Raw genomic sequence first — 14,132 nt, forward strand, 5'->3', positions numbered from 1 at the left:
CACAACACAAAGCACTCAGAAAAAATGTATTTTATCTGAGACCATTTTGCTTAGCACTTTCACTGCATTACATCAAAGGATTGCGTGAAATTCCCTCTCAGAAACTGTTACCTTGGTCTCTTTTACTGACTGTACTCTAAGTACAGAAAAGAAATGGAATTGTTTGCTTTTCTAATTCAGAAGCAGTGCTCTTTGCTGTTTTCTCTTCAGGATGGAGCTTCAGAAGTTCTAGTTCGTTTTTCGAAGTCATTTACATAGCCGAGTACCTCCTGAGAAACAGTACTGGAGTGAATGAATAACCATTCCTGCCATGCCACATATTTTTTAGCTGTGTCCTGACTTTCAGCTATGTAGCTGCAGTTAGAAGCACAGCATCATTCTCCTGGGACTGTGCATAAACCTGGTGAATTTCTAAGGGCACTTCAGTTAGTGTGTAACAGGAGCTTTTAAAAATATCACAGATGTGTGAAAAACGCCGTGCAAGGGCTATAAAAATCAAAGCTCGTTTACTGCACCTTGTTTACCTGTTTTGAAAGCCATTCAGGTATCCTGACAGATAGTCAAGATCCAGTCTTTGCTTGCAGCCGGTGCTGAGTTGCTCTCCCATGGCATTGTCTTCTTGCCACACACATTCTTGCCATACTGACTGGCAGTATGATACAGGGCTGAATATTTTTATTACACTCTTTAAGAGCACAATAAAAAGAGAGCTCTTCAGTGAGCTTGCAGAACTCAGAAGAGATTAATAAAAAGGCTTGCACTTCCAATTTTGTAGAATGAAATCATACAACATCATGAAAAGATCTTTATTAGGACTAGATGGGGCAGGCAAAGCTGCTCCTTGTGGAAGCTTTTTCCTTTTCTCATAACCTGAAAGAGCTGTATCCTTCAGAGGGAATGTTGAGGATGGTGCAGCTATGCTGTTTCCAGCTCTATCCTACGCCATAAACCTGAGCATAGGTTTAGGGATTTCTGGAGCACTCAATGCTCATCTGTCACCTTCCATTTTCCATCAGCATTCATTCATTATTGTGTGCAGCTAAGTTGCCATCTGATGTGTGAACAGTGGCCTTTGCTAAAGGAAGCTGTTTTTTCTCAGGCTCAGTCCAATCAAACTGATGACCGCATTGCAACATCTTCCATGTATGGGGTACTAACAGAGCTGCTATTAACAGTCTCAAGAGGAGGACTTTGAAGTGACTGATGGGGAGACCTATCTGCATTTGCACCCTTAAGACGAGATTTTTCTGTATGTATCCAGGAGCCACTGCTATATGGGCTGTGTCGTCAGATTTATTTATTCAGTTTTGGAAATTAGCATGGAAATTAACCATACAGCTGCATTGTGTTACAAAAATGAGAAGAAGTAGTGCTTAAGTGTGACTTCTTGCCAGACTTGAAAGAAGGAGAATAAATATTCAGAGGTCTGATGGTTCATCGGTTTGACAAAGTGGACTTGAATGTTTATTTGAGGAAACAGTATTATTTGATATATTATTCACGTAACACCAAAATGTTCTAACTTGATGAAGGTTAGGCGCATATTGCAGCTGTCACAGAACAGAACTGCAGAAGACTCTCTTTTGACAGCAAAATCATCTCTGACTAATCTTGTCATGCAGAGATTTTAAAAAACAACATGAGACTGTTATGTCAGTCAAGGACAAGGACTCTGTTTGAATTAGTGTAATGTGAATCAGGCAATAAATGCCTGGATCATTCTTGAAGTCATTTTTGGTGCCTTGTGCCTCTGACTTAAATGATCTCTTGGACAAAGACAGGAAGTATGTTGAAAGCTAAAGGGATTGTCACTGTTTTAAGAGCATTCAAGAGTGATTTATTGTGTTTGTCATTTCCCTTAGCTTCATGTATCCCATCAGTCTTCTTGCTAGCAAGAGAAGAGGCCCGAGAAGCCAAAAGTTAAAGTACAGGGTGTGATTTATTGGCTTTCTATAGACAACAGAAACTGGAAAGGAAAAGTGACATTCTTGATATTTGTAAGCAAAGTGCTCAGTTGTACCTTGTCTGAAAGTTTAGAAGGGCTTTCAGAAACAGCTTTACATCAGTCTTCAAGAGTAAGTATAACTTATTATTTCATATTCACTTTGAATGATAGCCCAGAACAATAAACTCTGTATAGTCTCCCTTTTGTATATAGAAATGAGCATTATTAATTATCTGATTTCTGTGAATTTCATCTTCACTTCTGTCTCTCAGTGAAGAGTGGTTTGAAAGTCCACAAACAAAAGAACTGAGATCCCACTCCCCTTATGCCTCTTATGTATGCATCAGATCCGTCATCATCCAAATGTTCTGTGACTGGAGACATGGTTACACCACAGTTCTTCACTCCAGGGAAAGTGAGATGGATGGATGGATGGGTCAACCATAATCCCCCCAGCTGAGATCTTCTGCAAAATAGCAGTTAAAAGCTGAGACTGCCATTTTTGCATTCTTGTTCTTTATTCAAAATCCCACTTGGTAAACATCCTTGAGCACAGAGTATGTACTCCTCAACCCATAGCAGTGGCATCACTCAGAAGCAGAGCAAGACTTCAGAGGTTCCCAAGGATGCAAGAAGTGTTTTCAATATGCTGGTCTCTCCTGGATATTGGAGAAGAAGGTAAGGTAGAAAGAAAAAGGAAACCAAAGTTAAATAGTTTCAGCACAGACATTTCTCAGGCTAGAAAGGAAAAGAATAGAAAATGTTTTTAGAAGTTTTTATTAACACTAATAGGGTAAAGTAGGCATGTGTTTAAAAATACTTGCGAATGACTTTTAAAATTCTTGTGTTCGCTTTACTTATCACTTTTTTAATATAAATGTTAAACATTCACTAGGGAGAATAAACTCAACCCTTTAGTTAAAAGTCAGTATCTTCTCCACTTCAGCTAAAGCCTGCGAGAGCTCCCAGTGTTCATCTGCAAGACCTGTAACTTGCTACCTGCAAGAGGACATAAGAAAGTCTGCAAGCTTGTCTCCAGAAGCACTGTTCAGCAGTTCGCTGCTGGATTTACACCTGCACTTAAATCCTGCTGGCAGAAGCCATAAATACAAATCTATAGCTAAACACACATTTAAACACTCTGAGAAGAGATGAATTTAATGTCAAGCTTAAATATTTTGTTAATTGCTTCTTCTGTGTGTGGGCACCCAGGATTTACTGGGTCTTACCTTCGTCTTAGAATATACAGAGCCTCTTCTCTTTAAATGTTTAAACCAATCCAACATAAATTCATGAAAACTATGAATCTTGATGGAATGGTAGCAGGTTTTTGGCACTCGTGCAGTCTTACCTTTTGCTAGCATTCACATCACAGGGGACTTACTAGCTGCTACAGCTTGAACTCAGTTCATGTCTGCTACCATCAAGACATGTTATGAATGAGAGACCTTTAGTTAAGATTCATGTGTCATCGTCACTTAAAATATTCTAAGAACAGATTAAACAAAATTCTGTATAATTTAAGGCCATATGTTCATCTGTGGAGGATCTGGAGTTTGTTTTATCCACCAGCAGAGGGATTGAGTGATTTGGGTAGCACCAGGTTTTCCTGAAGGACTCTTCCAGCTGAGCTAGTGATCTTCTAATGACAGAAATGACTGGATTTGCATCAGTGCTTCACTGTTTGAAGTAACATACATGTGAATAGCAGCTGTGTTTTCATAGGGTATCATCCTGTAATTTCCCGAGGGGAAAAAAATAAAAAAAAAACACAGAAAAATATGATCTCTTGGAAGTGCCTGATGGAGAATGTTGAACTACAGTCTGTAGCTATGGCTGAGTTACCCAGCTTCCCCTCCAGGCTTCTTTGTTTCATTTTTTGCTTTTTTCTCTGTTGCAGAAAGTACTTAATTAACGGGATGAACAACCATTAGGTGTTTACCCTCTGCAGTTCATGCTTTAGCAGCAGAATGTAAATAACTTTGCAGTCATTAACAAGGTTGAACTTTTAAAAAAAAGTGCTAAGAAAGAGTATTTTCTTATTCATCTCACTGTTCTCAACGCTGCACACTTGAGGGGCTAGAATTTCTTATGTAGAATATCAGATCTCACAGGGCTCGCTTGCGTTCAGCAGCAGGCTTCAAATGAGGCCACAGATAGTTTCTCTCTTCTGCTTTTGAGCTAATTTAGAAATGTAACTCTTTTGAATATTGCCGCTGGAATTTCAAACTGATACAACAATCACGTTTCCTTTCTTCTCCTTGGTTAGAAAATGGAGGCAGAAAAGTGTTTCTGTTGCATGGAAATGCATCGTGCTACTCATGCAGGCTCGTCTGGAGGATTTGGAAGCGAAGGATGCTCCCCAGAGCTGTGTCAGTATGGGCTAAGAGGGGCACAGTCCTGCTGCACAGCCTGGCCTCATCTGCTCACCTGAACTGGGGCTGTGTGTGTCCTCAGAGACATCTTCACCCTGATGACTGCCCCAGGGAGAGAGCATAAGGCACTTGGCAGGATGTGCAGTGAGTGGAGAATGGCAATGGCATTTATCTTTTCCATGATATAATTAGATTCACAGGAATCCTACATTTCTTACAGAATTAGCTAAAATATATACTTAATGCCACTACATCAGACGCTGCATTTACCCAACTGTCACGCAGACTGCAAAATCCAGCTCAGTTTGTGTGACAGTCTGCCTTTTCAAAGCCAGAATAACTTTAATTGTAAAGGACAGCGCAAATAATAATACCCTGAAACACAGGAACCTTGCCGCTATGCAGCTGCCATGTTTTGGATAATTACTATGGAATATAGCCATAACATAATACCGTAATATAGTGTAATTTAATGTAGTGCAATATAATGTTTATAATAAAATAAGTAACTTATATAAAATAGCAATAACCCCAAATGCAGCTAACACTTCAAAAAGTGTTGCATCCAGCTGCTCTGTTTTGGATAGTTGCTGTGGGGTATAGCACTATTGGTGAAGTCTAACTTATCAATATAAGTGTCAGACAGGGAGACCAAAGTTAGTTTTATGGCTCTCATGCCACATTTGGCTCTCAGTGTTAACCTCACTGGGAGCTGATGTAGCTGACTAACAGAAGAACTCGGTCCTGCTTATTAACACAGGGCTCTGCAGTTACAAATTAGTGCTTATTCATCTATGAAGAGCATTCACTATCGCTGTCTGCAGCAAGAGTACAGAAAAGAACTCCAACAAACTCCAAACAGAAGAGCCTGTTGGCAGCCGTCACGATAATCAGAATAAACGCAGAGAGATACTGTGCTCAGCCCCTGTGATGTCTATCAGGGAGCTATTTCAGATGCTCCCCGAGGCATTCACATCTCAGCCCATCTGTGTCTGATCCTAAATTACTTCTGACTGTGAGAGATAAGGGATTTCCCCATAGATAAGGGGAGGGGGGGTGGAATATAATTTCTGTGTTTGATATTTATATTAATGGCACAGCTTGCAGAAAGCATTTAATTCCCAAGAAATAAAATATAGGTGACATAAAAACATCAGTTAAGATTAGATATTAAGAAAAAGATACTCCATCCAGCAGCTGCTGTTTTCCCTTAAAAACATTCCCCTTGGTAGAGGATCAGGTGACAATGAGTATGATGAACATTGAGAATGAAATTCTCTAATTGCACAATCCAGATGCAAGCCAAATGTTACAGCCTGGCAGGACTGAAAGGAAAAAGGGAAAGGAAAGAACACAGAAGACTTCATACTGCAGTAGTTTCTGCCCTCAGTAGTTTCCCAATCGTGAGTGAAGTTGCTGATCTCACTTCTTGAAAAGATGGAGTAATTTATCTCCATTTTCAGAGGCTAGACGAAGCGTCTTGCCCACAGAACAGCGTTGTCCTCACAAGGAAGGTACTCTGAATTGCATCTTATTGCTCACTGAATGACTGCATCTTCAGCTAAGGACAGGTTCTTCTTGTCAGATAATGAGAAGGAGCCCTGCCTGTTAGCTGCTGAAGAAATACAGAAATACAACTCATACCCATCTTCTCAAACAGAGCACCTGGTACAGAACATCTGCCACTGACTGTGGACCACCTACAAAACCGGGACAATGTGTAATTTTTCTTAAACGGTCAAGATCTTCCCTTTTCACTGTGCAGAAACTTTAACTGATACCAAATCCTGTCACATATGGTATGTTCATGTGAAATGATAAAAGACTGTGATATGCAGTATTTCTACCTACAGCAAAAAGAAAAGGCTTTGAAAAAAAAGATGAAAAACGCCTTTGGGACCATACTTACATTGAGACAGAACTTATATTCAGGAAAGGCCTTCAAATAAGTGATACTGGAGAAGTCAGCTTGCTTTTCCAGATCTCAGTTTCACCTATTTGCAAAATAAAAATAAGGTTGTTTCCTAAACTTTGTAAATAAATTTTAAATTATAAATGAAAACAAAAGTCCCACAGTTCTATTACAATTTCAGGCCATTTCACACCTAAAAAAGGCTAGAGATGAGCTTTTCCCTGTTTTGAATGTTATGTGCATTGCTATAGCCTCACTAGTGCTGGACAGTCTTTAAGGAGCTGAGCCATCAGTGGTTTAGCCAGCGGGTTCTGGTAACAACACCTAGAAACAAAGATGAGACTGACATTTGCAGTAGTATGCAGGGAAGTAGCCAGATAATTGCAGTGTTTTTGCAGGTTGAAAACACTGCATTTCAGCCAGCTGTAGTCTTTGTGCCATGTGGAAGCTAAGCTGTAGTATTTACTAATTTTAACACTGTGATTAATGAGTTTTACTAAGACGAGTTAGTGAAATCCTGCATTGGTAAGTGCTTAGACTTATCTTTAATAATGGCAACATTTGGTGGTTTATGACATTAGGAGGGCTTTTTTGAGTGTGGTGTGCTTAAATTTCCCCCAGGCCATTTTTAGTGATGTTGAGATGGGCTCGATTGGAAAATGTAATGGCTTTTTCCATTTCCGTTGCCTTATGCCAACCTGATCTTTAAAGCTGTGCTTTCATGATGTGTGAATTTCTCTCCATCTGAAGAACTAACATCAGATGCAATTTGGAGAGCAGATTTTATAAATGAGCTATTAGGCAGAGAGGAGGCACTTTTAAGATGCTCACAAGTTGCACAGCAACCAGAGCAACATAGTCATTTGATTTCTCAAATGACTCTGACTTTGACTCAAGGGAAAAACAGTTTGTTCTCCCCTTAAAGGTTTCTATCATATGTGATAAAGAGAAAATGCGTATATATATTTTTTTCCCCTCAACAAAAAGTTGTGTCTCATCTCTGAGAAACAGCAGTATCTGTTACCATGCAAATGACTGCAGAACACGAGCGGTCACAGCTCCTGTTTGTGATCTTAAATGAAAAAATACTGCAGTGTAGCCTTCCGTATCTTCTTGCTTTTAAACCTAACATCCTGACCGTTCTGAAACAACAGATTAAAAAACAAACCAAGTGAGAATCAATGCTTGATGTTCTTTTCAATTTCGGTAGAATTGTTTCTTTCATCACCATCCCCAGGTCTCGCATTTCACCATCACAGACTTTCAGGTAGTTATGAGCAACAGGTCTTTGCTTTTTCTGGAGTTCGTCTCCATATTAGCTACTGCCCAGTTTCTGCTGTATGTGTAAGTTAATCCCAAATCAGATGCACTTTTATTTTCTTTTCTCGTGCCCACTTGTGTTGTGTCGCTTCTACGTAAGATGCAGCAACCACATTTACTGTAGTAATAACATGTAAATGTCCAACTTCAGAAATGCCTTCTATGCCTCCTGGAGATTTTGTTTTCGGTAATAATTTTGGTCAGTCCATATCTTTGAACTACCGAAAGCCAAAAGCAGTGTGATTCTGATACAGGCAGCCTGTTACAGCGTTTAAGATACATTCACAAAATCAAAAAATACCTGCAGAAATGAATGGTTTTGTCAGACTTTGCCTGACTTCTGTCACATACTATTTTGTTTTCTACAACATTGTTCACACCAAAAATCTGTTCTAGAAAAAAATAGAGAAATACAAGAGATGCAGGAAAAGTTGTTTGGTTGATTTTTTCCCCTCCCTCTGTACATTGTTCCTGGTGCTGATCCCAGACTGTGTTCAGGTCCTGTGGGAGCTCTAGAGAAGTGCCTTCAGATACTACTTGCTGTCAGAACAGCAGCTTGGGACTCCTTTGCTGACTTGTGCTTCAGGATCAGGTCCTGAGGGACCCCAGCCATGAGTTCTGCTGCCGTCTTTCCTCAGATACTGAGGAAATCTTGTTTTTTCCTTCTGTTCCACGTTGGTTTCCCATTTTGAACATGGCAGTGATAGTGCTCTGCCGGTATAGAGTGCTGAGAATTGCATATAGAAAGTCCCTGTGCATGCTAAATAATGCTAAGCACTTCTGGCAGTGAGAGAATCTTTAAAAGATACAGGTGTGTGCTGAAACTACCTTTAAGAAGTCTCTGTTACACCAAATGTGATCTTCAGGTAACTAAGAGCTATGGCAAATTCTGGGCACAAATCAAAGATGTGTTAAGGACGGCCATGTATCTGTAGCTCTGGCCTGTGTCAGCACTGTGGGGAATGGTATCTGATGGGAGCTTCTTCCAGGGTTGAACACTAAGAAGGAATCTGGTATTTAGAATCCAGGCCCTTTGCCACCACAGATCTTCCTTCCAAGAGCTGCTTTGAATTATGGGGGTGAAAGAGTACTTTGCTGATAAAATCTGGCTTCTCTGCTGGGGGATGTAGAGCATGTTAGCACTACATCCCTCACAGAGAACCCTTTTAAATATGTATGAGCCAAGTGTAATAAACAGTAGTATCATCTTCAGGTTGCTCAGAGGTTTCTTCTTGATGAATGCTGTTAGTACTACAGTCAATTGGAAGTGTGATTCTTTTGATACAGCCATGTCCTGTCACAGATGCTGTGACAGGATTGTTTTTGTTGATAGCTGTATCCATGCTCAAACAGTTGGTTATTTTTTGTTTGTTTGTTTTAAATGTAATTAGAGCAAAAATAACAGATATCCTGAAAACAGAAGTTTGCTTTTAAACTTGCAGAGCACAGTCAGAAATCTGAGTTTAAAAGGGCTGAATTGCTGAAACTGGAAGTGAGCTCTGGGTCCAGCTGGTGCCACCCATGCTCCAGCTCCAGCAGGGCCACAAGAGCAAGGTGCCCAGGCCCACGCTGAGAAGCCTTTGAAGATCTCCAAGGAGATTCTGCAGCCTCTCAGGGCAACCTGTGTCATTGCTTAGCTTCATTAATATGGGTTAAAATTCCAATACATAAATGCAACCTTCTTGATCTTGCAGATATCTCTAATTAGCTGTGGGTCTGAAAAGTTTAGGAAACCATGGGGCTGTCTAGTTATAATCAAGAACATAAGTCTTCTGGCATAGGCCAGAAATATTTTGGCTTGAGTCTGAAATTCCAAGGGTTGTTAGGTATTAAAACAGTCAGGAGTTACAACCTGAGCACTTCTTGTATGGAGTCACCGAAATGCAATGTATCACCAACACAAAGCTGTTTTATTTTACAGCGAGAAAGTAAACTTTCAAATGTCATTTTTGCTGCTGTGATCAAAGGTTTCTTTTTGCTTCTGTTTAATCTCTTACATTTTACAATTGCTCTCTTCCTTAATAAAGAGACACGTTTACAAATGTGCTGTCCTGCTTCTCAGCAGATGTCACCTGGCTGAACTTTGCATTATTGCATGCTGTCTCATGCCCAGCTCAGCCCACACACACATATGCTGGAGTCCTTGCACAAAATCATGTGCAGCACCCCACACAATTTGTAGACATCTTCTCTCCCTCTCTCTAACACATGCACACATGCACACACTTGGAGCATTCCATCTTTTCCCTCCTGACTTCTCTTTTAGTCACTTTTTAAAGATGCTGACAGTGATTTGTTTGAGACTGTCGAAACCTAAAATGTTCTGAAAGGAAAACCATAAGAGAAAAAGCTCATAGTAATTTTAGTTGTATCACTTTTGGATGAGGCTTTATATATCGCGAGTACCTGATATACTGAATGATGATTCAAATAGAAAAGATCTCTTAGAAGAAATCTGAAATCCTGTGCACAAAAGAAGAGTGGAGTTCTACCTCATATCCAGCCCAAAGTTTTGTATAAGATCTCTGTAAGATAAGGAAGAGCATACATGAAGTACAAGTCAGTAATAAGCTTTCTTTTTTCTTCCTCCTCAGTTTGTTGCTCAGCCAAACTGCCAGCAGCTACTAGCAACACTTTGGTATGATGGTTTTCCAGGCTGGAGGCGGAAACACTGGGCAGTAAAACTCTTGACCTGTGTCACCATCGGACTGCTATTCCCTGTGCTATCTGTGGCATATCTGATTGCACCGAAGAGCAGGCTGGGACTGTTCATTAAAAAGCCATTTATAAAGTTTATCTGCCACACCGGCTCATACCTAACCTTCCTCTTCATGCTCCTGCTGGCATCGCAGCATATCGTCAGGACTGACCTTCACATGCAGGGACCGCCTCCCACCATCGTGGAGTGGATGATCCTGCCCTGGGTTCTAGGTAAGTCAGGAACACAAGAATGCTTGACCTGCAGTCTCCTGCCTCGCACCCATGGCAACTGTATGGAGACTTGATCTCAGCATCATCATCCTGTAAAGAGATTTGGCAGCCAGCTTCAGTAGCTGCATGAAACAGCTGGGCTCCTTCTGGTACAACAGATCTTGTTGGCCTAGGGCTCTTCTGCTGTCCCTTTTGCCATGTGATGTGCCTTTAGAGATGACCCCGAGTAAACCTGAACAGACACAGCTCTCTTCCCCGCTTCCCACATCATCTGTGCAAGAATTAGCTACTGGGTCATGGTAGTATCAAATAAAGCCACCTGAATGCTGGCTTCCTTCTGCTGGCTGATGGGGCAGGGGGCAGAGCCAAAGGCTTTTGCCTTCTCGCTGATGTGCTCTGGCAGTCAGCACACAGGTACCTGCCCTGCTTGTTCCTGGGCCACAGGATAGCAGAGAAGGGAAGATAAATCTCATTCTGCCTTATGCCTCTGGGCTGGTATACACTGAACAAATCAGTATCAATCACTCCAGTATAGGCAGAAGAAGGGGTATCTAATACAGCAGGTTGAACCTCAGGTTGTTACCTGTTCTGGCTTGGGCAAGAACTGTGGGGTGCCTGGACCCCAAAGGCAGGATGCACGGGTGAGGAGGTAGCAAGGTGAGATGGGAAAAAGTAAATAAAGCCACTAGAGGAGAAGAGCAGAGAAGCAAATTTAGGTGCATTTTTGGTAAGGTGTATTTATCCTTTCAAACTGAGCTCAAAGGCAACAGAAGGTGAAAACCTAGGATTCTTAGGAATATCATCTCTCTTCTCCTTAGGCCCCCATCTCCTTTGCTCTGCCATTAGCATGTAGCACCACTGAGAGCTGAGGTGATACTATGAGGCACACTTGGGGCAATGGTTTTCATGCTCTCCTGTCTCTTTTCCAGCCTTTCTGTGCACTCTAGCTCAGTTCACAGCCCCCAGCTAGTTATTAGTGAGCTGCAGTTTTATGCTTGGGGTCAAGGGCCTGGAAAGCCATGCTTGTGCTGTTGTAGACAGCACAGTAAGGGGCATCTCTCTCAGCAAACCTCCATCTCCAGAGCTCTCCTAGTGGCTCCTCACTGCTTCTTATGTGTCCACCTCTACTCTCCCTGCTGGTGCCTCTCCTGGCCTAGCGCCAGGACCCAGCTCTTCCTTTCTGTGGTGGCTCAGCAGCAAACGGGTGCTGTGCTGAGTGGACTTCACTGCGCCAAAGCTAAAACTGCTGATGGGAAATGCGTAAAGAAAAAGAGTTGCAATCATGCTCACAAATCACTTTCCATCATGACCGAGGGCATTTTGTTCTTTGTGTAGCTTCATTGCAACTTAAAAAAGGTAACTCAAACCTCATTATCTCATTAAACTAAGTTATGGCATTTGAAATGTATGTGCAGGTAGAAACTTCAGAATAAGCTGAGAGAACTGAATGTCTTTTCTGAACTAAGGTGATTTCTTCATTTTATCCTTTACTTCATGGTTTAAATTGAAGGAAATGGTGGGCACTTCAGCAAAATTGATGTGCAGATGAAAGGATAATCCATACAAAAAAGCCTTTCAGAATAGCCTGCTACAGTTTTCTATTCTTACTTTTGAGTTCCTTTGTTTCAGATAAATAGGGATATTGTGGGATTGCTTATTGCATGGAGAAATTAGAACAGTTTCACCCGATTAAAGGTAATTATTTATGAAATATCTTCCACTACAAAAGGAGAGAGAGTGAACAAGCACACACAGCATTGCTGTAACTATAGTAACCAGCAGTGATAACTCACTATAAATACAGTGTATGAGTTCTTCAACAGACTCTTCCCCATTGATTTATTCTATGTTTCTGTGTGCATGCAAAGATTTGGAGGCAGTTGTAATAAAATTACCTTATTGGCCTTGACATTATGCTTGTCTGACCATTGACCTGCTGACTGGAAGCTGAAGGGCTGAGACTGATATTCGGATGTTTGCAGCGGTTCATTTCAACATTATCTGCTTTTCAGATTGAACTTTCAGGTCCTAAAAATGAATTGGGAGTGGCATTTCAGTGACCACTGCAGTATTCGTGGTTAGGCATGGGTAGATATTTGAGTAACTGCAGCGGTAGTACAGCTTGATGTGTATTTTGTTCTGTCTCTTTTCATGTGCATTTCAGGTCTTCATTCAAGGATATTGTAAAGTGGCTATTTCAAAACATTTGAGAGCTCTAAGGATGTACTCAGAAACATGGTGACCTTACCTGCCATTCACTTTTAAATCGGGCTTAGGTTCTTAAAAGTACTTAAATAGATCTTAAATAAAGGGCACATAAGTTACTTATAATAAAACTGTTATGCCAGGTAGCAGACTGATAATGAGCTATAGAAGCTCACTGTTTTACCCCTGCAGCAGCAGAGAGGTAAAGTGAAGGTTAGCAAATGCTACCAATTATTACCAGAAGGCATTTCAGAGTAAAGAGGATGGGCTATCGCCATTGCTTTGGGAACAAATTCTCACCTCACAAAACCCATAGCCGTGGTTGGCATGATGTGACTCACTGCTGAGAGATACGATGCCAAGCTGCAGTGCCCTTTTTCATGCTGAGCTGTACCTTTTAGTTTTGTTTTTTTTTTTACCCCCCTCCCCCCAAATAGTCCCTAGGCTTTTTGTGCAGCAAGATGCATAAATGCAGTGACTGAGTGTAGTGAATGAATTCACTTCTTTCATCTCTGCTGTGGTGTTCCCAGGTCAGGGAGGGAACATACTGGTATGCAGAAGCTGGTACACTTGTGTTGTATGTTCTGCAGAGGAGGTCAGAAAAAATCTGTACTGTGCATCTGAGCCACAGATTACTGTGTAAGCAGACAATACACTAAAAACTATACCAAGTACAGTGATTTAAATACTTCATTCGTATAAAACAAATTTCATCTGAGTCAATCCACTCATGCTAGTTGCAATTAACTTCAGGTAGTTACAGCTAACTTCAGGTTTCAGATAGTGTCCTTGTGTTTGTATCTGCAGCCCTACATAGGAAATGTAGGTCTTTCTGATATCTCTCTAGATAGCATTCCTAATGAAGCTAAAATGCCTCATAATCAGCACAGTTTTACTTTCTAGAAGACAGAAGGAATGAGGCATTTTTTTCTACACAGTTAATTTATAGTTGTACCACATCATATATACACAATGCTTTAATGGAAAATAAAACCTTTCTCATGACAGTGAACTCTCTTTCTTTCAACAGGTTTTATCTGGGGAGAAATCAAGGAAATGTGGGACGGTGGATTCAATGAATACGTACATGACTGGTGGAATCTGATGGATTTTGCAATGAACTCCCTCTATCTTGCAACTATCTCCCTTAAAATTGTTGCCTATGTCAAGGTACAGTAACTTGGGAAAGAGAATTTGTAATTTGTTTGTGAGAACTGTGGTATACAGGATAGAAACAGTCAAAGCACACAATGTCCTGGTATACAGGATAGAAAGTCAAGCACACAATTACAGACGTCTAAGAATTGCTGTTACCGCAACAGTTCAGATTTGAAAATTCACCTGGAAAGCTTATTAATTTGTGTAGAGAATGACCTTCCTTCCCATCACTACTCCTTGACTAATATTGAATTAGATTGTTTGGGCACTGGGTGGAAGTTTCCCC

General features: G+C 40.9%; 1 protein-coding gene across 3 annotated transcripts in view; it reads left to right on the forward strand.

Annotated features, from left to right (window-relative positions):
• The window catches only part of TRPC5 (transient receptor potential cation channel subfamily C member 5), a 97,275-nt gene that overhangs the window by 52,724 nt on the left and 30,419 nt on the right, over positions 1–14,132 (forward strand). For all 3 annotated transcript variants that reach the window (XM_048960078.1, XM_048960079.1, XM_048960077.1), the window contains 2 exons: positions 10,147–10,483; positions 13,719–13,858. In XM_048960078.1, the coding sequence (XP_048816035.1) occupies positions 10,147–10,483; positions 13,719–13,858 (477 nt within the window). The remainder of the gene's footprint in view (positions 1–10,146; positions 10,484–13,718; positions 13,859–14,132) is intronic.

The sequence above is a fragment of the Lagopus muta genome, chromosome 13, assembly GCF_023343835.1.
Source record: "Lagopus muta isolate bLagMut1 chromosome 13, bLagMut1 primary, whole genome shotgun sequence".
Lineage (NCBI taxonomy): Eukaryota > Metazoa > Chordata > Aves > Galliformes > Phasianidae > Lagopus > Lagopus muta.